The following is a 23,644-nucleotide window of genomic DNA, read 5'->3' as shown; positions in this document are numbered from 1 at the left end:
TTTAGTTGATGGAATAAATTGACAGGAAGCTAGATGCATAAAAGTTATTTCAAGTTATTTTTGGTTGGGAAAGAGTATAATTAATGACAGTATCTCTGGGTTTCTAGGATTTGTACTGTGTTCGCAGTGACCTGGGGAACCTGCTCAAAGCCCTGGGTCGCTTGGAAGAAGCCAAGGTAGGTGTTTGATAGAACACATTTAAACATCAGTGTTATGAAAACTTGTACTTTTTGCCAAGTCTTCAACTCTTCATTGAGCTGTCTTCACAAAACAGTCCTAAGAAACTGAGGAAAACTGACGGCATGAATCGCCTCAGACTAGAGCAGGGCCAGGCTTTGGCATATCTGTTCTAAATCTGGGGCTAAAGCAAGAACCTGAACATCTTGGAGCCTTTCTGCTGAGCTAGATCATCTTTATAACAATGGGCTCCGACATGATCTTTTGTGGGAATAAATAACATTCCTTCAAATCTGAGGCTTGCCTGCTGGTGACAAGCAGAGCGCCTGTGATTTGGCTCAAGACTCCTTATGATGCAGGTGCCATTGAAAGTGCTGCTCTTCTAAGTCCTTTGTGGCTTGTAAGTGGAGAAGAACTTCATCCAAATGTTACCCTGTAATACTGGCATTAAATTCTTATTTAACCTTCCTCCCTTCATCTTCCTCACCCTTTTTACAGTGGAAGAAAGGCTGTTAAAATGATTGCAAATTAATAATTGGACCATCCTGCCCCTTGTCCCCACTCCTTCCTCCAAGTTCCTTTTTCCTCTTTTCCAATCCTAGTTGCCTACCTTCTTTTCTTCTTTACTTCCTTCTTTTATTCCTCCCCACCCTACCTCCTTAAAAAAAAAAAAAAAAGGACAAAGCTGGTTTGTTTGGGAAATGGACTGATCGAAAGAAAACTTGCCAAAGTGGAAAGGTGGCTTTTAGCATTCTGTGTTTCCAAATAATGAATTTGAACACCAGGTTGGGTTATTAAAGCATTTGGTATAATTTTAAATTAAATTTATAAATGAGATTGTCTTGTTACAAGCCACCTTACGCAACCGCGCTGCAGGGGTGAGGAGTGGGGAGAAACCAGAATGCTTCTGAAACTCCCACCTGTTGCTCTGAGCCCCACGCGCATGCTAATGCGTGGAGTGTATGCGCAGCGTAGCTGTCTGTTTGACTGCTTTATCCAGGGAGGGAGAAGGCTTTTTAGCACCATCTCATGTTCAAAGGCACTAGTTTTAAGTGCATAGCTCATAAATTCTGCTGACACTTTGGATTAACCTTATGTAGGTTTCCAGCTAATGAATTATAATTGATTCCAATCTTAGCTGATAAATCCAATTGGTAATTTATAGAACAAATATTTGATAAGCTCCTATTAATTGTCACCCCACCAAGCGGACAGCTAACATGAATTGCACTTCACTGCAGCTTTAGAGATCGGTTTAGGCTGAGACATTGCGCCTGCCTTAGGTTGCTGACTTCTTTATTTCAGAGCTCTGGAGACACCTAGTTTGAAAAATGTTATTCTGTTTTTGTGAGAACTAGTGAACAAGAAAATACTCTTGAGTGAAATGCAATGTATTTCTTTTGTAATCAGTGCATTTGAAAATTCAAGCCAGCATATTCCTAGTAGATAAAGCAAATTTAAGTTGTCTTTATAGAAGATGAAGAGCCTTTCTTCCAGCAAAAATCCCTGCTGTATGCAATAGCCCTGATTAACCCTCTCCCTTCTGCATGTTTCCCATGTTACAGACTTGAGACTGTCCTCATTCCCATATGTAATAGACATCCAAAGAATTTCAATTGCTTTGTTGAACTTTTACTAATGATCTTGTTTTTATTTTCTCTCTTGTTTTTGGTTTTTCACCATTGATATTGTATTTAGAAGGTTTCAGGTGGGTGAAACCTCCTATTCCATGCGTAAGGTGCCTCGCTGAAGGGAGCTCGAGGCCTGGATCTAGGGCAGACACACACCTCCTCCTCTTCCAGCAAGGAACGCACCGAAAAGTCACATGATGAGAAATATGGTAACGGGTTTGTAACTGCCACAGCAAAACAATTTGCCTCCATGCCTGAATCTTCTGTCTTGTGGCTTCAGAAACAGCTTAAAATAATTTTATTTACAAGCAAGTTATGTAAGAGAATGTTTTAAACTATAGCCACAATTCTGTCAAAGATAAGTAAAAGTTAATTGATATTAAAAATTATTAGATAATTTACTAGTAAAAGCTTCTAACTCTTCTTGTTGTTCATTTTTTCCTTTTTTCTTCTTTGTTTGGATTGCAGCATTCTGCTCTTCTGATGATGCGCTGTGACCCTGCAGTAGCGCAAAGGCTGCGCAGCGTTAATGCGCAGTGCGTGCAAATGAGCCCCTGTGAACGGTTGACTAGATGAGTAATCTGATTGACTGGCTCCCTCAGTCCTATTCTGTAGCCTTTTTGGATAAAATTGGGTTTTAACATACCTCAAGTCCAACTAATCTAATTAAACAAATATTCTCTATGGGCCTGTCTAGTAGATTAATGGATCTGGTTGGCCGTTTGCTGCGTCTAGGGGTGTTCTATGTAGCGCAGCAGTTCGCAGCGATTGCGCAGTGCGATGCTGTTAGGTTGCGCAAGCGATGTTTGCGCTCGCATTACAGGGACCTCAACCTAGGTGCAATCCTGTCATATGAGGTTTCGGCTTTAGTCCCCCTTGGAAGATAGGGACATTGCAAGGATGTAACTTATACCGTGGATTTATATCTGACTTGGCAGAAAAACATTTTTCTCCTCAGCATAGTTTTGATATTAGTGAGGAACATTATTGTTTAGAGCAGCATTTCCCAAAATGTGTTTTATAGTATTCTAATAAAATGCCCAGTGAAAGAAGAGGTCCATGATCAACTGAGATCAGGGAACCCCATATATACTATTAAAGGCTTAGGGAAACCTTGTAGTGAAGAAACCTGTTTTTCTAAGTGGTTTGATCATGAAATCCTTTTTTCCATTGATACCTATTAATACCTCAGGAACACACTTTGGGAAACTGTGGGGGTGGGGGGGGCTTGGCCTTAATTAAAGGGCACCCTTTAGATAATCACTTGAAAAGGTAACGAGCCCTTAGGTGTTCAGCTAAGAGAAGTCTAGCATAGAGTCTTAAGGTAACTGAATAAGTCCTAGTGTAAGGGTTGGTCATTGGTTGGCAGAACTGAACATGGTGGTTTGCACTTGGGTTCTGGTGGCGCAGGCGCAGGAGCAGCCAGCTGTGGCAGCGCATTAGTTTTGGCGCAAGCGAGCCTATGCTGCAGGGTCACTTTTGGCTGGTCAGAGAAGGAATAATGATATCACTTTCTTCCCCTCCCCCAATCTTTTTTTTTCCCTTTACAAATTTTCCCCTTTCCCTTTACCTCCTTCCCCTCCCATCTTCTTTCATTAACCCCTCCTAAGGCATGTTATTTGAAAGCAATTGAGACGCAACCGAACTTTGCAGTAGCTTGGAGTAACCTTGGCTGTGTTTTCAATGCACAAGGGGAAATTTGGCTTGCAATTCATCACTTTGAAAAGGTTAGTCATTAAATTAATAATTGGTATTTATGAAGTGCTCATGTGTGTAAGATGTTTTTACTAGAACTAAAGAATATGCCTTTACTTAAAGAGTCACATATCTTTGTTCCCTGACAGTATTATAGCATTTGCTAGGTGGTATATGATATGGTAGTTTCCAGTTTTACATTGAAAATATATTTTAGTAATAAAAAAATTCCTTTTTAAAGAAATATGGGCAGCTTTACTGTAAAGAAGCATGGCTTCTTGGTGAAAAGGCTGATTCCAGAACTAGGGCAGGGAATGTACAAAATTAATCTGGAGTGCCTTGTCATTACCAGAAAGCAAGGAAGCTTTGATATGTTACTTTGTGTCAAAAAAGACTCAAGAGGCAACTGGAAGAGGCTTCCACTGGCTAAAGATGAGACTTGAGCATCAGTGGGAAAAATAACTGAAATATATTGAAATTTGTCAAATATGTTTAAATCCATGAATTCATAATTATACTCAGAAGAAATTCATTGGTCACTTTTGAAAGATAAGGGGCAACTCGTTTTGGAAACTGGTTGAAAAGGGAAGAATAAAGCGTATGTTCTCCCTCCCTTGTGTGAACTGAACCTCAGGGTAACCCAGTAGTTGATAGGGGGAGGTTTCTCTTTATAGAAGTATTCTAGCTAATAAATGAAGAAGGAATGATGGAATCAGAGTATCACCATTAATAGATTTAGGAATTTATCAGTGGCAAAAAAGAGAGTCAGATTGTGTGTCTTGTGATAGCAGTAAACAATTACACTAGGGAAGTAGCCTTGCTAAAAGAGAAAAACCCCCAAATCTGATTAAGCTTGTAGTTATAACCACCAATTTACAGGAAATACATGGTACAGGGAAACATGTTAAAGGATACTGTAGGGATGCAGTCAGCAAAATCCAATCCATGGGAAGCTGTATAGGACAGTGATCTGATTTCTTCAACCAATTACAGGAATAAAAATAGAGATTTAAGTGAAACCTTTAATATAAAAGATTAAAAGAAACTGATGAAGTCATGTTGACAAATTGGATGGGTCTTATTTGGATCCTGAATCCAAGTTGATAGGGAATGGTACCACTGAATGGATATTTGATATTAAGGAATTGCTGTCAGTTTTGTAGGTGTAATTTTGGTATTATGGTTATGTTGGGAGGAAAAAGTATTCTGTCTAGTCCCTGAGATACATTTTGAAATATTTTCAGATGGACTGATATGTCTGGGATTAGCTTCAAAGTGATCTGGGAAGAGGGGGAGGTAGGTTGGAATATAGACTAAATAAGATTGAACATGATTAGCTCTGGTCGGGTAGCTCAGTTGGCTAGAGCATCGTCCTGATACACCAAGATTGTGGGTTCAATCCCTGGTCTGGGCACATGCAAGAAGCAACCAATGAATGCATAAATAAGTGGAACAACAAATAGTCCTCCCTCCCTCCCTCCCTCCCTCCCTTCCTCCCTCCCTCCCTCCCTCCCTCCCTCCCTCCCATCAATTAAAAAAAAGACTGGACATGGTTAATTATTGAAGCTGGATAATGGAGACCTGGGGGTTTGTTATATTCCTCTGCTTTTGTATATGTTTGAAACTTTTCGTAATAAAAAGTTAAAAGTTTTGGGGGTGGACATCTATCACTATAGACAATCTAAGTTAAGTGCATCAAGCTGTCTTTACTATATAGTTGGCATCTAAGTGAAAAGGAAGTGTTCTTAATGAATCTTTAATGTATTCACAGTTACTTACTACCTTTACCTTTTCAGTGTTTCAGTTAAGGTTTGCAGTTATTACACCTCTCTTGCTCAGTGATTGCCTACCTTGGTTGCACACGAGGAGCTTATAAAAGATATGGATGTCCTGGCCCCATCTTCAGAGGGTCTGATTTAACTGGCCTGTGATGAAGCCCAGGCACCTTTTAGGAGGTGAATTCTTAATATACTGCCAGGGTTGAGAATCACTGCTCTAGATATATCTGGCATATTTTAAGACAACTTCAGAACTATCTGGATGAAACTATTTAATGGTTAGTTTCCTCTTGAAGTAATGTATACAACTCTTAATTACATAGCTTGCTAAGGTCTTACTGAGGTCTTAACAATTGTAGTTACTGAGATACATATATTCTTTTTCAGTTAGAGTTTGCTGCTTCTTCCTGCCATTTTTTAGAAGAATTAGGCTGATTAATCATTAATAAAATAAGGCAAACCATTAGAAGTATTCAGCTCAATGAAATTGGAGTAGACCCAATTAAAAAATTTTCCCTTCAGCATATATTTTGCTCTTATATTACATGAGAAGTTAGTTTGATAACATTGAGATTTGTGAATAGTGAATAACGAGTAGGCACTAAAATAACTGGGTTTTAAAAATAAAAGAAGATTTAATATACTAGAAAATGTAATTGGAGGTCTAAAATGACCTCAATAAGAACTTTTAATTGGGAAGCTAATCTGAAATCCTAACTTGCTCTAAGTAACTGTCTTGTAACTTTCAGGCTGTCACCCTTGATCCCAATTTTCTGGATGCTTATATCAATTTAGGAAATGTCTTGAAAGAGGCACGGATTTTTGACAGGTGAGAGAATGTTCTGTTTGATCATTTTGAGTCTTTGTTGTATTGACACTTGAGAGTTTAGATTGAAATTATGACAATGGTCCATTGAAATACGTTTTCCTTTTCTAATATGTTGCTTTTCCCTGATCAGGTGTGCTTGTTACCTTTCGTTTATAGGTATTGTTGCCTGACTTCATTGTTGGCTTTCCACAAAGCCATTATCGTCACTATAGTTGAAATTTTAGTTTAGTTGAAATTGGAGTTTAGTTGAAATTTTATTTATTGTACAAATATTGAAATGGTTATCCTTTAGACTAACTTATTCCTTTGATCTGATTCAGAAAGCTAAGTAAATCCTGACTTTTAACTTTTTTGGTTGTTGTCAAAGGAAAGCCTATTTCTTATGTGGCAGTAGAAAACTTTCCAGTGTAAAAATATATTTTATAAAGGTGCAATTTTGATTTGAGGTTAACTATAGTATAGCATGAATTAATTGTAACTAATTACAATTAATTGATATACTTAGGTATAGTATAGCATGAATTAATTGTAACAAAGCATCCATTAAAAGTTAGTCGCATTTTGTGTGTGTGTGTTTTTATTTACAGAGCTGTGGCAGCTTACCTTCGTGCTCTAAGCTTGAGTCCAAATCATGCAGTGGTGCACGGCAACCTGGCTTGTGTATACTATGAGCAAGGCCTAATAGATCTGGCAATAGACACCTACAGGCGAGCTATTGAACTGCAACCACATTTCCCTGATGCTTACTGCAACCTAGCCAATGCTCTCAAAGAGAAGGGCAGTGTAAGGATTTTTATTCAGTCTATTTCTTGTTACCTTGTATGATTAAAAAAGTCTTTTTTTTGTACATATTGTATTAAGTATTGAGGTGATAACTTGTTTTCCTTCAAAGTTTTGGTTGAGAGAAAGAATAGCAAAAATACTTATTTTCTGGGATCTTACCAGCCATTAGGCTTAACTAAGCAATTGTTAGAGTAATATCGGTGGTTCTGTGATTCCTCTATAGGTTTTGAATACTTTGCTTTGTTTTCTAGGTTGCTGAAGCAGAAGATTGTTATAATACAGCTCTCCGGCTGTGTCCCACCCATGCAGACTCTCTGAATAACTTAGCCAATATCAAACGAGAACAGGGAAACATCGAAGAAGCAGTTCGCTTGTATCGTAAAGCATTAGAAGTATGTTGAGGGTGGTGTGGCTGGGTATTTTTGTCTGTGTAATAGTAGAGGGAGGCCAGGTAAGATTGCCATGTTAACCACCTCTTTTGTAAAAGTAGTGGTTGAACATCATTCATTGAACCAGTAATTGAATACCTAAGGTATAAATGAGGTCCTTTGTGACATTTAAGAAAATCCCTACAGCCCGGCCAGGCATGGCTCAGTGGTTGAGCATCGACCTAGGATCCCAGGAGATCGGGGTTCAATTCCCAGTCAGGGCACATGCCTGGGTTGCGGGCTAGGCAGCCGATCAATGACTCTCTCATCATTGATGTTTTTAATCTCTCTTTCCCTCCTTTCCTCTCTCTGAAATCAATAAAGATATTTAAAAAAAAAAAATCCCTACATTGAGTTTAATTTATGGGTAGATGAGATCTGCACAGAAAAATTGAACAGTAAGCTACACTTCAAGAGAAGTTACCAATAAGTATATAATTTCAGTGCCTAATGGCTGTAATAGTGGTTAGTAGGTGTGGTAGGAGTTTGGAAGTGAGAGATTTTAGAAGAGAGATGCTGGAGTGATCAGCATAAACTAAGATGAAGAAAGGTCTATCTCATGTTTCGAAACAAGGAGAGGTATAAAATAAAGGAAGACGTAGAAGTTGAGCTACTTGGCTTTGGAGAATGACTGGGCTTGGAGAAGCTGGAGAGAAGTGCAGGGATATAAAGGTACTTGAACAAAGTTCTTGTGGTAAGTCATCACTGCTGTTTTAGCAGGTTTTTTTTTTATTTTTTAGTATGTCTTTATTGATTTCAGAGAGAGGAAGGGAGAGGAAGAGAGAGTTGAAACATCAATGATGAGAGAGTCAGTGATCACCTGCCTCCTGCACTCCCCCTGCTTGGGATCGAGCCCGCAACCCGGGCATGTGCCCTGACCAGGAATCGAACCTTGATCTCCTGGATCATAGGTCGATGCTCAATTGCTGAGCCATGCTGGGCTTAGCAGTTTTTTACAAACCTCAATTTTCTTGACTCTTTATAGGTCTTCCCAGAGTTTGCTGCGGCCCATTCAAATTTAGCAAGTGTACTGCAGCAGCAGGGAAAACTGCAGGAAGCTCTGATGCATTATAAGGAGGCTATTCGGTAAGAGACTCACAGCCTTCTTTTTTTCTCTTTCTTTTTAAATGTTTGGCATTTGGCATGTGCAAAAATGGCTTTTGACAACAACAGACTAAATTCACATTACAGGGGCTTAAACTTTTTGTACCTGATAAATAAAACCCATATCCTGTCCTTTAGAATCAGTCCTACCTTTGCTGATGCCTACTCTAACATGGGAAACACGCTGAAGGAGATGCAGGATGTCCAGGGAGCCTTGCAGTGTTACACTCGTGCCATTCAGATTAACCCTGCATTTGCAGATGCACACAGCAATCTGGCTTCCATTCACAAGGTACTCCTGTTTATTGTAATATGTGTATCTTAGCACCTAATGTTTGATTTTAGGAAAAAAATTAGCCATTCCACTCTATTTATTTCCAGGATTCGGGAAATATTCCAGAAGCAATAGCTTCTTACCGTACTGCTCTGAAACTTAAACCTGATTTTCCTGATGCTTATTGCAACTTGGCTCATTGCCTGCAGGTAAAAAATAACAGGCCAGTAATTGGCTTTCCAGAATGTAATGACTTTTGTATTGTTATGTGCCACATTAATCAAAGCCTGCCTGGAGACAGTGTTTTTTTAAATAGGTTATCTGACATTACTTTAGGCCAAAGACATATAAAATATTAAATCTTGGAATATAGTTTTCTACATAACTTCTTTTTTTGCCTCTTCTAGATTGTCTGTGATTGGACAGACTATGATGAGCGAATGAAGAAGTTGGTCAGCATTGTGGCTGACCAGTTAGAGAAGAATAGGTTGCCTTCTGTGCATCCTCATCATAGTATGCTGTATCCTCTTTCTCATGGCTTTAGGAAGGCCATTGCTGAGAGGCATGGGAACCTGTGCTTGGATAAGGTGCGAGTCTTTTGTTTTAATCTTTTTGTTGTAAAGTGAAACACATACAGAAACTACATCAATCACACGTGTTGCTTGGTGAATTACTGTAAGGTGAACACCACCCAAGTTGAGAAATGGAACTTTGTTAACCACTCCAGAAGTCCCTTCCATTGTCTCCTGTTTCAGTTAGAACCCAGTCCGTCTCACAAGGTAGAATTCTTTTTTAAAAACATATCTTTATTGATTTCAGAGAGAGGAAAGGAGGGGGAGGGAGAGAGAGAAACATCAATGATGAGAGAGTCATTGGTCGGCTGCCTATCCCGCAACCCGGGCATGTGCCCTGACCGGGAATCAAACCCCGATCTCTTGGATCCTAGGTTGATGCTCAACTGCTGAGCCACGCCCGGCTGGGCAAGGTAGAATTCTTAAATGAAATACTAACAATAGACTGATGATGTTTTCCTTTCATTTGAAAACCATAATGTTCATTAGATTCCACATATAAGTGAAATCATATGGTATTTGTCTTTTTCTGACTGGTTTATTTCACTTAGCATAATACTCTCCAGGTCCATCCAATGAACAAAATAAATAAGCAAAATAGAAACAGATTCATAGATACTGAGAACACACTGACAGCTGTCAGAGGGGAGGGGGTTGGGAGGCTGGATGAAATGGGTGAAGGGATTAAGCAAAAAAACAACAAAAAAAACCCCAAACTCATAGACACAGGCTATAGTATGGTGATTACCAGAGGGGAAGGGGGGGTGAGGGGAGGTAGAAGAGGGTAAAGGGATAAATGGTGATGGAAGACTTGACTTTGGATGGTAAACACAAAACAATATACACATGATGTATTATAGAATTGTACACCTGAAATTTATATAATTTTATTAAACAATGTCATCCAAATAAGGCAGAATTAAAAGAAAAAGAAAGCCAAAATGTTTAATAAAGTGTTGATATTTTATACCCTTGAGAATTAGAGCACTACATACTTGATCAAAGGTAGGAATTTACTTGGCAGAATATATTGGACTGCTAAGTATAATTTTGCCCTTTTTTTTTTTTTTTAATGCTTCCTTACAACCCCAGCCTGTTTGTCTCAGTGGTTAGAGCATCGACCCGCAGACTGAAGGGTACCGGGTCAATCCCGGCCAAGAGCACGTACCTTGGTTGCAGGCTCAATCCCTGGCCCTGGTCGGGGCATGTGGGGGAGGCAACCAATCGATATGTCTCTCTCTCTCCCCCTTCAACTTTCTCTGAAAAGCAATGAAAAAAAAATATCCTTGGGGGAGGATTAAATAATAATAATAAATGCTTCTCTACAGAATTTCCTAAAATGTAGGAGTTGTCATGCTCTGTCTATACTGTCTCCTTCTTACAAGTTTTAGATTTGCCCTGGCTATTTCTCAGGGAACAGGTGAAAGTATGAAGCATATTATGTAAACTGCTAAGGTTGCATTGAACTGGCTATGTGAATTAAATGAAGTATTGTGGGTAAACCATTCCCAGCAGGAGTGAGGTGCAGGTTTGGTGTTGTGTTTTTAGTAATTTTTTTCTAGATGAAAATTTCTAACAAGCATTGGATTCCATTGGTAGATTAATGTCCTTCATAAACCACCATATGAACATCCAAAGGATTTGAAGCTTAGTGATGGTCGACTGCGTGTAGGATATGTGAGTTCTGACTTTGGGAATCATCCTACTTCTCACCTTATGCAGTCTATTCCAGGCATGCACAATCCTGATAAATTCGAGGTAAGATTAGTGTTTCCCTAGAGTCACTATTTGTTTATAAAACAAAACAAATAAACCCACAGTGGTGGCTTTATTGTCACCATTAGGTGTTAAGCCCAGTGTCTTTTGGAAAGATTTGAGACAAGGTTATTAAATATACTGTGTGCTGTCTTTCAGGTATTCTGTTATGCCCTGAGCCCAGATGATGGCACAAACTTCCGAGTGAAAGTGATGGCAGAAGCCAATCATTTCATTGATCTTTCTCAGGTAGGTGAAACACACTTCCAACTTTTTGTTTTGAGCAAATAGTGAATAAAACTATTGGCATATGGCTTATATTTTTTATGACAAGTATTTAACCTCAGCTACTACCTGTGGGCAATTGCTTTGATCTTATTTCCTTGATTGTTGACATTTATAATTGGCATGGATTTTGCTGAGCTTGCAAATGAATTGTACATAAAACTTTTCTGAGGATTGAGCCAGCATTTGTGACAGAAGATACTTAATATTAACTGAATAAATTGAATGAAATGGTGGCTTGGGAGAAGAATAAATATGTCATTTAAAAAATGATTCCACTATCCCTGGCCAGTGTGGCTCAGTGATTAGAGCGTTGGCTCACACACTGAAGGGTCGCAGGTTTGATTACTGGTCAAGGGCATGTACCTGGGTTGCAGGTTCGATCCCCAGTCCTAGTCTGGGTGCGTGCTGCAGGCAACCAATTGATCGGTCTCTCTCATATCAAAGTTTCTATTCTCCCCCTCCCCCCATTCTCACTTAAAAAAAGGTGGAAAAAATATCTTCTGGTGCGGATTAACCAAAATAAGCTTCATCTATTTTCATAGGTCTTGACCTTTGGTTATCTTTATTTCTATACTCGCTCTATTGCTATTTCCTCTGGAAGCCTAAGTTTTATGATAAATTAAGATGGAGCCCTGGCCGGCATGTCTCAATGGTTAGAGCATCGGCCTGTGTGCTGAAGGGTTGCAGGTTTGATCCCCACCCCCAGTCTGGGTGTGTGTGGGAGGCAACCAATTGATTTATCTCTCTCTCATCGATATTTATTCTCTCTCTCTCGCTCCCCCTCCCCTTCCACTCTCTCTAAAAATCAATGGAAAAAATATCCTCAGGTGAGGATTAACAAACAAAAAAAAGATTGAAACCTGTGACAGAATTAATTTACTGAGGATGTAGACAAGAGTTATTTTTTGCAGATTTTATTGGCCACTTTGGTGACTAATAGTGATATGCAATATATAGTATATCTAGTAATTTGTATAGGAGTCTTTGAAGTCTTAGCAGGAGGATTGTGAGACTTGTCATTTAATAAATAATATGTACCAACATCTTCTGCAAGATAGCTGTTGCTTCAGAAATATACCTGACCATTTTGGATGTAGGGTTGGACACTGAGAATCATACTGCCCTCCACCTCTGAGATCTTCAGACACTCACTGCTTATTGACTGAAGTCTAAACTCTTAAGCATGGCCTTCACAACCTTGTTTGCCAATACTTTTCACCCGCCATTCACCCTCATGTACACCCTATGCCAAGTGGAACTGATCTCACCATTTTTTTTTAAAAGTTTTTTTAAATCTTCACCAAAGGATATTTTTTCCATTTCTTTTCAGAGAGAATGGAAGAGAGAGAGAGAGAGAGAGAGAGAGGGAGGGAGGGAGGGAGGAACGATGAGAGAGAGACACATCAGTTGGTTGCCTCCTGTGTCCCTAGTGGGGATTGAGCGTGCAACCAAGGTATGTGCCTTTGGCCAGAGTCAAACCTGGGACCCTTCAATCCATGGGCCGATGCTCTAACCACTGTGCAAAACTGGCTAAGGCACTTACCATTTTTTAAACCTACCATACGCTTGACTCTGGTTCTTTATTCCTACTGTTCTCTATCAAGTTTGTATTCTGGCCAACTCTGTCAAACTCCTTTCTGTCTTTGAAGGCCCATTTCAAATACCAACTCCTGTATGAAGCCTTGTTATTCATACATTCAATCTAGAAGTAAACTCTTTTTCCTCTGTACAGTTAACCCTTGAACAGTGCAGGGGTTAGGGATGCTGATCCTCATGTAGTCAGTAACCAATGTGTAACTTTTGACTCCCTGAAAACAATTACTATTAGCCTGTTGTTGACTGGAAGCCTTACTGATAACATAAACAGTCAATTAACGTATTTCGTATGTCATATGTATTATATACTGTATTCTTTCATTGAAGTAAGTTAGAGAGAATGTTAAGAAAATCATAATGGAGAGAAAATGCATTTATAGTACTGTACGTACTAACACCATAACATTGCCTGTTTATAAAATGAATCATCTGTCAGAACCTACGTCAGTATTGTCTTATGTGATGCAAAACACTGTTATACGTATTACTAACACTAGACATCCAAAATGAAAAGATAATGTGAAAAATAAATATGCATTTATTTTCAGGTATAACGATTCATACATTGATAATGAAGAAACAGCAGTATGATTACTTTATGGTAGCCTATTGTAATTGATATGATTGCTTCATGTTAGCCTAGCCTATATACTCATGAAGGAATCGTTATAAAATTTTTGTGTGGCATGCAGTATTACAGTGGTATTCATAACATAGTATTGGAAACATTGTTACATTTTTTAAAAACCACTTACCTATGATTATAGGCTGATAGGTATACTGTATGGTAATGTAATTCTTTTGTTTATTTTTATTTTTATTATTTTTTATATTTTAATTTATCTTTATTGTTGAAAGTATTACTGAAGTTCCCTTATTTTTCCCATTGATCCTTTCCCTCCTGCACCCCTCCCCCCAGGCCTTCACTACACTATTGTCTGTGTCCATGGGTTATGCATATATGCACATAAGTTCTTAGGTGAATTCCTCCCCCCTCACCCCCGCCTCCCCTCTGAAATTTGTCAGTCTGTTCCATGTTTCTGTGTCTGTGGATCTGTTTTGACCATCGATTTTGTTCATTAGATACCACATATGAGTGAGATCATGTGATACTTGTCTTTCTCAGTCTAGCTCATTTTGCTTAGCATAACACTCTCCAGGTCCATCCATGCTGTCTCAAAGGGTAAGAGATCCTTCTTTTTCACAGCTGCATAGTATTTGATGGTATAACTGTTCGAGAAGATGCTTGATATGATTTCTATCTTGAACTTGTAGAGACTTGTTTTATGTCCTAACATGTGGTCTGTCTTTGAGAATGTCCCCTGTACACTTTAGAAGAATGTATAATCTGCAACTTTGGGGTGAAATATTCTGTAAATGTCAATTAAATCCATCTGATCTAGTGTGTTATTTAGAGTCACTGTTTCCTTGTTGACTTTTTTGTCTGGAAGATCTATCCAGTGAAGTCAGTGGGGTGTTAAAGTGCCCTACTTTGACTGTATTGCTGTTGATCTCTCCATTAAAGTCCTCTAGAAGTTTTTAAAATATATTTAGGTGCTTCTGCATTGGGTGCATACATGTTTACCAGGGTTATATCCTCTTGTTGGATTGATCCTTTTAGTATTATGTAGCGACCTTTATTGTTTTTTGTTATGGCCTTCATTTCGAAGTCTATTTTGTCAGATATGAGTATTGGTACACCTGCGTGTGTTTTTTTTTTTTTTTCCCCATTTCCATTTGCATGGAAGATTTTTTTCCATCCCTTCACTTGTAGACAGCATATTTTTGGGTCATGTGTTCTTGTCCATTCAGCTACCCTATGTCCTTTGATTGGAACATTTAATCCATTTACATTTATGGTGGTTATTGATAGGTACCTATCTATTGCCATTTTAATTCTTTAAATGCCTCTGTTTCTCTATTTCTACTTATTACATCAGTCCCTCTAAAATTTCTTGAAGTGCTGGTTTGGTGGTGATAAAACTCCTTTAACTTTTTATTTTTGTCTGGTAAGCTCTTTATTTCACCATCTGTTTGAATGCTAGCCTTGCTGAATAGAGTAGTCTTGGTTTCAGATCCTTGCTTTGCATTACCTTGAGTGCTTCATGCTATTCCCTTCTGGCCTTTAGAGTTTGTGATGAGAAATTAGCTGACAGCCTTAGGGAGCTCCTTTGTAGATAACAGATTGCTTTTCTCTTCCTGCCTTCAATATTCTCTGTCTTGAATTGTTGGCATTTAATTATGATGTGTTTGGGTATGGGGTTCTTTGGGTTCTTCTTGCTTGGGACTCTGTGCCTCCTGATCTTGTGTGACTTTTTTCTTGACTAGGTTAGGGAAGTTTTCTGCCATTATTTCTTCAAACAGGTTCTCTATCCATTGGTTACTTTCTTCACCTTCTGGCATTCCTATGACGCGAGTATTGTTACATTCATGTTGTCCCACAGCTCCTTTAGACTGACATCCTGTTTTTTAATTGTTTTTTCTTTTTGGATCTCTGATTGAGTGACTTTTTTCTACCCTGTCTTCTAATTCACTGATCCAATCCTCAGCTTCCTCCAATCTGCTGTTTATTCCTTCCAATGTGTTTTTTATTTCGGCTATATCACTCTTAATTTCCTTCATACTTTCCATATATTTTCTCATATTGTTGACATCCTTATGATCAGTATTCTGAACTCTATATCTGATAGATTACTTATCTCCATTTCATTTATCTCTTCTTCTGGAGAATTCTCTTGTTTTTTCATTTGGGGCTTTTTTTTTTTTTTTTTTTTTTTTTTTTTGTCTCCTCATTTTGGCTGCCTGTTTAGGTTTATTTCTACATATTAGGTAGATCTGCTAGGAGTTCCAGTGTTTTTGGATGGTCTCTGGTGCCGGCCAGTGTCAGATGCTGTTTGTGACTGGCCTTGAGTACCCTGTTTTTAGCGATCAGTGATCCACAGCATGTGGTTTCCTCACCTGGGACTAGATGCATTTGGAAAGGACCAGGATGCACACCTAGGTCTACTTTTCCAAGCCCTGGGTCCAGAAGCAGATCAGGCAGACTCAGAGCACGCAGAGATCCACCTCTGCCTGAAGGCTGATTGTTATTCTCTGTCTCTTAATGAGCCTCAGGCTGTAGACCCACAGCAAGGTGTATTCTCCACAGAGTGGGGTGAGAGGTTTTCCAACAGGTGGGGCAATTGCTTCTCCCCCAGGCAAAATCTGCCTGGTAAAGGTCTTCCTGAGAAATATGTCCTCTGCATATGGGAAAATGACTCAGCACAGAATTCCAAATGGCTACCCTCTGAGCTCTGTCCTCAGAGCCAGTACCCCTGGATTTCCCTAACACAGCTGTGTTCCACTCTGCCCTCTCTCTGCCTGTAGCCCAAGGTGAGTGGCTGCACACAAAATTTTGTGGGTTGGTCCTTTAAGAGTGTGCCTGTAGCCTTAGCTGGTGTTGCTCAGTGGTTAGAGCGCTAGCCTGCAGACTGAAGGGTCTCTGGTTTGATTCTGGCCAAGGGCATGTATCTCAGTTGCAGGCTCGCCCCTGTTGGGGGGAGTGCTGGAGGCAGCCAATCGATATGTCTCTCTCACATTGATGTTTCTATCTCTCCTTTCCGTTTTCTCTGAAAAGCAATGGAAAAAATATCCTCTGTTGAGGATTTAAAAAAAAAAAAAAAAAGTGTGCCTGCATTACCAGCCTTCTTTCCCTGGCAGACAGAAACCCTGGTACTTTCATAGCCAGATATTATGTGGGCACCTTTCTCAGTTCTGGTGCTCTGGGCTGGGAAGCCCATTTTGGGGTTTAAATCCCAGAGTTCTCATTGGGAATCCCCCACAGCTGAGATTTCTCTGTGGAACTTCAGCTGCTGCTTGCGGGAACGCAGCCAGCCCTCTTGTGCCTCGCACTTCCTACCAGTCTCTATGCGGTCTCCACTTTATGTCCTTGGTTATGAGGGTTCTCTCCAGTTGATTATTCAAATTTTTTTAAAAAAATATTTTAGTTGTAATTCCAGTTTGGTCCTGAAAGAGTGTCAGTGTAGTTTCTACTGAATCCACTGCTGTCTTCCAGAATTGATAATGTAATCCTTTGAAAGCGAAGTTATAAAACAGTAAGAAAACTTTCTTAATTTAATATTAAATAGCCCTCATTTTATACCTATTTATTTATAGGCTATCCACTTCCATACAGGTCTTGTACACCATGTTCTATGTTGATGAATATGTAGGAGATAATGATGACACAAAAATATCTTACGCAGTGCTTGTCATTATTAACTGTACAGCAAGATAATTTACTATTCATTAAGTGGAAGTGGATCATCATAAAGGCCTTCATGTTCATATGCAAGTTGAGTAGGCGGTGACAGAGGAGGAGGAGGAACAGGAATAGGATGGGTTGGTATTGCTGTCTCCAGTGGTAGAGTTGGAAGGAGTGGTAGGAGAGGCAGGCATACTTGTAATTTTTCAGAAATACATTTGTAATTTCTGTCTGCAGTTTTTGCCTTTTCATTTCTCTAAAAGTGTTTTATGTGGTACCCAACCTTTTTCCTACTCTGCTTTAGTTTTAGTGACCGTATCATAAAAGGGTTCGTGTAAAAGAAGTGAAAAGCAGTTTTGAATAATTTGAACCCAGATTGCCTGATGTCAATTTGTTTTTTGGCACTGCTTCTACATCTTTCTCATTGTCTGGTACTGGCTCAGAAGCACTCTTCTTCATGAAGTCATCTTTTGTTAATTCCTCTGGTTTGGTGCCTATTAGTTGTTCAATTTCTCTAAGAACCATATCTCGAAACCTTTCAAACCTCCCCCATTTTTTTTTTTTGCCATATCCATAATTTCTTTCGTGATTTCCTTGATTGGCTTTATTGTGAATCCTGTGAAATCACACACAACATCTGGACACAGTTTTCTCCAGCAGGAATTTATTATTTCAGGCTTGATGGCTTTTACGACTTTTTCTGTAACAATGGCATTGTCAGTGGTGTAATTCTTCCAGACTTTCACAATGCTCTCTCAATTGGACCTCTCTTCCATAGAGTTGACAAATTTTTCCATAGAGTACCATGTTTAATGAGCCTTAAAGGTCCTTATGATTTCCTTATTTAGAGGCTGAATGAGAGACATTTTGTTTGGGGACAAATAGTCCATTTTGATGCCTTCGGTGTTGAACTCATGGGGTCTGGGTGGCCAGGGGCATTGTCCATATCAAAAGAACCTAAAAGACAGTCCCATACTGGCAAGGTACTTAGGATTCTTGTTATCCATGTCTTGTAAAACCAAAAGACTGGCAGCTTGTGCTTATCTTTTCCCTTCAGGGCTGGTGGGAAGAGTATGAGTGGGGGCATGGGGGTGTTAGCAGCTTTATAGATAAGGAAGGGCAGTCTTGATCATATACACAACTGCATTTGCATAAAACAGTTAGCCTATCCCTTCCTGCCTTAAATCCTGCTGCTTGCTTCTCTTTCTAATAAATGTCCTTTGTGGCATCCCCCCCCCCCCCCCCCCCCGCCAGAATAGGGTACTTTGATCTGCATTATAAACCTGTTCTGGCAGATATCCTTTCTCCTCAATGATTTTAATGTCGTCTGGGAACTTGTCTGCTACCTATTAGTTGACAGAAGCTACTTCTCCTGTGTTTTGAGACACTTCACAAATTTCCTTTTCTTTTTTTTATAATGGTACTTATGCTGTATTCATTTATCTTGAAGTGACAGGCAGCTACAGCTGTAGACGTTAATCTACAGCGGTACATACCAAGCAATTCAACTTTTCCTTGTAGCGTTATGGCTTTTCTCTGACTTTTGGAGCACCTTCAGTATCACTAGTGCACTTTCTCTGGGTCCCGTGTTATTCAAGGTTTACGGTGTTGCACTAAACACCATGAAAAGTACATGAGAACCATGGAAGATCGCTTTTGACTGCCATACACAATTTACTGGAGAGATGAACTCACGCAGAGATGATTAGCATCACACTGTGTTTTGAGCAGATACAAGAGTTGAGCTCACTGCAGTAGCAACAGGAGGTGGCTATGAAATTATTACAGTAGTACAGTATGTACTACAGTTAATTTTATGCAGTTAAGATACAATACCACATCTATGTTTATTTACATTTCTCTCAACTGCAGATGGGGTCATGTACGGTCTGTAAGTGTGTAAGTTTTGATCAATTTTAACTTTTATAATAGATTTTTGTACATTTTATGATAGTAAATGATAAAATAGACTAGTCAGTATCTGCATTTTAGGCATTTGTGGCATAACTTTTTTGTAATTTTTTTCAATAGTTCTAGGCTATGTGATTCGTTTGTGAGTTTTTTCAAATTCACAAATTTCCAAAATGTTTTCCAGTATACTCACTGGAAAAAACTTGCACTGTTCAAACCCATATTGTTCAAGGGTCAAATATATTCTGTTTCTGTAATGCTTTGGGCCCATTTTAATGGCACTTAACCGTATTTTTACCCTGCATTAATATAATTTGTGTTCTTACCACTTTTGCATCTGGGAATCTGAATTCTGATTAATGCCAATAAAAGTAGTTGAATGAGTCTGAGATTATATATAATGAGTTCTTAGTTTTTTATTCCATAGATTCCATGCAATGGAAAAGCAGCTGATCGCATTCATCAGGATGGTATACATATCCTTGTAAATATGAATGGCTATACCAAGGGTGCTCGAAATGAACTGTTTGCTCTCAGGCCAGCTCCTATTCAGGTAAAGGAATTAATAATTGCTCACAATGTTTATTGGGCTAAAAAAACAGTAATGTGTTTTCCCCCCCTCTGGTTATCTGGCATTGGAAACAATAGATCAGACACACCTCACTTAAGGCAAAAAAGTATAATTCTTAAAAGGCACAGGGATAGAGAATTTTGAGTGTAGGACACAATGCCCAGAGTACATGTATACAAAGACGTGCATTTCATAGTTGGGTATAAATAGTTCTGTCTTGTCTTGTTGATTGGAAAGACATTTTAGCACTTAATGCTAGTCTAAAATACTATTTGATTGCTCTTGGCTAACACAGTCAATCCTCCCTGTTTGTTTACTTATTTAATTTTGGACCCTTTGGATGAAGGTTCTTAGTCAGTTTTTTGGGTTTTTTTTCCGCTTAGGCAATGTGGCTGGGATACCCTGGAACTAGTGGGGCGCTTTTCATGGATTATATCATCACGGATCAGGAAACTTCACCAGCTGAAGTTGCTGAGCAGTATTCTGAGAAACTGGCTTATATGCCCCATACTTTCTTTATTGGTGATCATGCTAATATGTTTCCTCATCTGAAGGTAGGTAGAAAAACAGTGCTATGAGGGAATTGCAAAGAACTGTAATCATTTATTTTCTTGCTATTGTCCCTATGCATCCTAAAAGACATGTCTGAATTTTTTTTTTCCCCATTAGAAAAAGGCAGTCATTGATTTTAAGTCCAATGGGCACATTTATGACAATCGGATTGTTCTGAATGGCATCGACCTCAAAGCATTTCTTGATAGTTTACCAGATGTGAAAATTGTTAAGGTCAGAACCTGTCAATATTGTCATTGAAATAAAGTTATCTGCATTTGGGATTTTTTCTCTAATGATGCATTTTGTGCTATTTTTTAAAGATGAAATGTCCTGATGGAGGAGACAATGCAGACAGCAGTAATACAGCTCTTAATATGCCAGTTATTCCTATGAATACTATTGCAGAAGCAGTTATTGAAATGATTAACAGAGGACAAATTCAGATAACAATTAATGGATTCAGTATTAGCAATGGACTGGCAACTACCCAGGTGAGAACAGAATAATAGAGCATAGTAAATGCCACCAAGTATACATTCAGCTCCTTGAAATCTCATAGTAACTCTAGCAGGTAAGCATAATTATCCCTGTTTTGTAGATGAGAAAATGAGTTTAGTGGAAATTGGCATCTTATATAGGTTTGTCTGATTTTAAAATCTGGATGCAGCCAGCAGGTTACACTAGTGAGAGTCTACTGTGTTTATATCTTTTTATTTCCTGCTGTGGCTTTACTCTTAACAGTGATGAACTTGGTCCTGTGAGTAACTCATTCTTTCCCTAGTTAATTCTTACTCATCTTTAAGACTTTCAGTTCAGAGAGCTCCTCCAAGAATCTTTTTATCCTCAGATTTTTTTTGAATAAATATCCAGAAGTGGGATTGCTAGGTCATGTGGTAGTCCTATTTTTAATTTTTTGAGGAACCTCCATACTGTTTTTCACAGTGGGTGCACAAATTTACAATCCCACCAATAGTGCATGAGAGTTCCTTTTCCACTACATCCTCACCTACACTTGTTTGTTGACTTATTGATAATAGTCATTTTAACAGGTGTGAGGTGATATCTCATTGTGGTTTTAATTTGGATTTCTCTGATCCCATTGTATACTGTAACTTCTGTAACATTTGGGATATATCTTTACATCCAGGCGTAACACATAATTTCTTGGTTTTGTATTCTCCACTGAATTGGAGACCTGTGCCTTAGTGACAGTAATGCAGTATATGCTCAATAAATATATAATGCATACTTGAATAAGTGAATATGTAGCTCTGTCACAAGATCATAAGGCAAAGATCTCTGACCACTTAGGAGTTAAAATTTTTACTTGTACATTTTATACCGAGGGTGCTTAAAATGAACTCTGCTCACAGGCCAGCTCCTTAATAGGAGGTAAAGGAATTAATAATAATTGCTCATTGTGTATTGGGCTAAAAAGACTGTTGTGCTCTTTTCCCCCTGGTTACCCGGTATTGGAAACAATAGAGCAAACATGTTTGACCTAAAGTATAGTGGTTTTTTTTTTTTTTTTTAAATACATTTATTTTATTTAAAAAATACTTTTATTGATTTAGAGAAAGAGGAAGAGAGAGAGAAACATCGATTGGTAGCCTCCTGTACGCACCCCAACGTGGGATTGAACCTGCAACCTGGAATGTGCCCTAACCTGGAATCTAACTAGCGACCTTCAGGTGCATGGGGCTATGCTCAACCAACTGAGTCACATCATCCAGGGCTAGTTCTCCCCCCCCCCCCATCATCATTTAACCCCTTTATGCCCTCTTCCATCTCCACCCCCCTCCTTACAATCACCACACTAAAGTATAGTTCTTGAAATGCGCAGTGACAGAATTTTGAGTGTAGAACACAATGCCCATATGTATGAAATGGCCTTACACACAAGGAATAAGTTACATAACAATGTAAGGCAGTACTTACATGTGTGGGAATTGCAAGATAAGTCTATAATTTGGTACATAGGTGCTCAGTAATTATCAATGTGAGGAGAGGCAGTCTTTTTTTTTTTTTTTTTAAAGTATATCTTTACTGATTTCAGAGAGAGGAAAGGAGAGGGAGAGAGAGATAGAAACATCAGTGATGAGAGAGTCATTGATCTGGGGATCGAGCCCGCAACCCGGGCATGTGCCCTGACCGGGAATCGAACCCCGATCACCTGGATCTTAGGTCGATGCTCAACCATTGAGCCACACCCGGCCGGGCGAGGCAGTCTTAATAGAGAATGTGTGCAGGAATAATTTAAGTTTAGCCTTGAAGGGAGGGTGTGTTTGATTTAGAAGAGGACATTTCATTCATGAAGAAAAGAGTGAGCAAAACATGGCTGTTGGATTAATAGGGCTTTTTAAAAAAATATGTTTTTATTGATTTCAGAGAGAGGAAGGGAGAGAGGGAAAGAGAGAGAAACCTCAATGGTGAGAGAGAATCATCGATCGACTGCCTCCTACACGCCCTCTAATGGGGACTGAGCCTGTAAGTCCGGCATGTGCCCTCACTAGGAATGGAACAGTGATCTCTTGGTTCGTGGTTTGATGCTCAACCACTGGGCCACACCGGCTGGGTGATTAATAGGGTTTTGAAGATAACTTCTTGCCCAGAGTGAGAAGTTTTATAGTGCACCCCCCCCCAAATTAATTACGATAATGCTGTAACTTTTTAACTTAATATGTCATGAATATTTTCTCTTATAGTTTAGTGATGTGACTCTTAATGGCTATACCATTTTGCATGTAAGGATTCTTCACTGATTAAAAAAAGAATCAGACTATGTTGACTTTAAATATAATCATCGTATTCTTTTTCTTGTTCTAGATCAACAATAAGGCTGCCACTGGAGAGGAGGTTCCCCGAACCATTATTGTAACCACACGTTCTCAGTATGGTTTACCAGAAGATGCCATTGTGTATTGTAACTTTAATCAGTTATATAAAATTGATCCTTCTACTTTGCAGATGTGGGCAAATGTGAGTATATATAGATTCATTATTAATATCTAGAAGCTGGTAAAGATTTTGTGTACAGGTTGTATTGCCTGAGGCTGCCTCCCACTCTCATTCATGATCGGCTGTGTTCATTTCTTTTTTGTTGTTAATCCTCACCGGAGGATATTTTTTTCCATTGCTTTTTCAGAGAGAGTGGAAGGGAGGGTAGGGAGAGAGAGAAAAATAACAACATCAATGTGAGAGATACATTGACTGATTGCCTCCTGCACATGCCCCTACCAGGGGGCAGGGAGTGAACCCGCAACCCAGGTATGTGCCCTTGACCAGGAATCGAACCTTGTGACCCTTCGATGCATGGGCCAACACTCTAATCAATGAGCCATACCGGCCAGAGCTCTTCTTTTTTTATAAAAATAATTTATTTTCCAGTTACAGTTGACATGCAATATTATTATCTCTGATGTACAACATAGTAATTAGACGTTTATATACCTTA

General features: G+C 39.0%; 1 protein-coding gene across 2 annotated transcripts in view; it reads left to right on the top strand.

Annotated features, from left to right (window-relative positions):
- OGT (O-linked N-acetylglucosamine (GlcNAc) transferase) overlaps nt 1-23,644 on the top strand; it is a 56,379-nt gene that overhangs the window by 11,116 nt on the left and 21,619 nt on the right. For both annotated transcript variants that reach the window (XM_081125494.1, XM_081125495.1), the window contains exons 4-19: nt 108-176; nt 3,419-3,535; nt 6,031-6,110; nt 6,698-6,893; nt 7,145-7,285; nt 8,307-8,407; nt 8,564-8,717; nt 8,807-8,908; nt 9,107-9,286; nt 10,871-11,029; nt 11,186-11,275; nt 19,492-19,617; nt 20,019-20,189; nt 20,305-20,421; nt 20,511-20,681; nt 23,017-23,169. In XM_081125494.1, the coding sequence (XP_080981620.1) occupies nt 108-176; nt 3,419-3,535; nt 6,031-6,110; nt 6,698-6,893; nt 7,145-7,285; nt 8,307-8,407; nt 8,564-8,717; nt 8,807-8,908; nt 9,107-9,286; nt 10,871-11,029; nt 11,186-11,275; nt 19,492-19,617; nt 20,019-20,189; nt 20,305-20,421; nt 20,511-20,681; nt 23,017-23,169 (2,127 nt within the window). The remainder of the gene's footprint in view (nt 1-107; nt 177-3,418; nt 3,536-6,030; nt 6,111-6,697; nt 6,894-7,144; nt 7,286-8,306; nt 8,408-8,563; nt 8,718-8,806; nt 8,909-9,106; nt 9,287-10,870; nt 11,030-11,185; nt 11,276-19,491; nt 19,618-20,018; nt 20,190-20,304; nt 20,422-20,510; nt 20,682-23,016; nt 23,170-23,644) is intronic.

Source organism: Miniopterus schreibersii (assembly GCF_964146895.1).
Source record: "Miniopterus schreibersii genome assembly, chromosome: X".
NCBI classification, from domain to species: Eukaryota; Metazoa; Chordata; class Mammalia; order Chiroptera; family Miniopteridae; genus Miniopterus; species Miniopterus schreibersii.
This window is presented reverse-complemented; position numbering and strand designations above follow the sequence as displayed.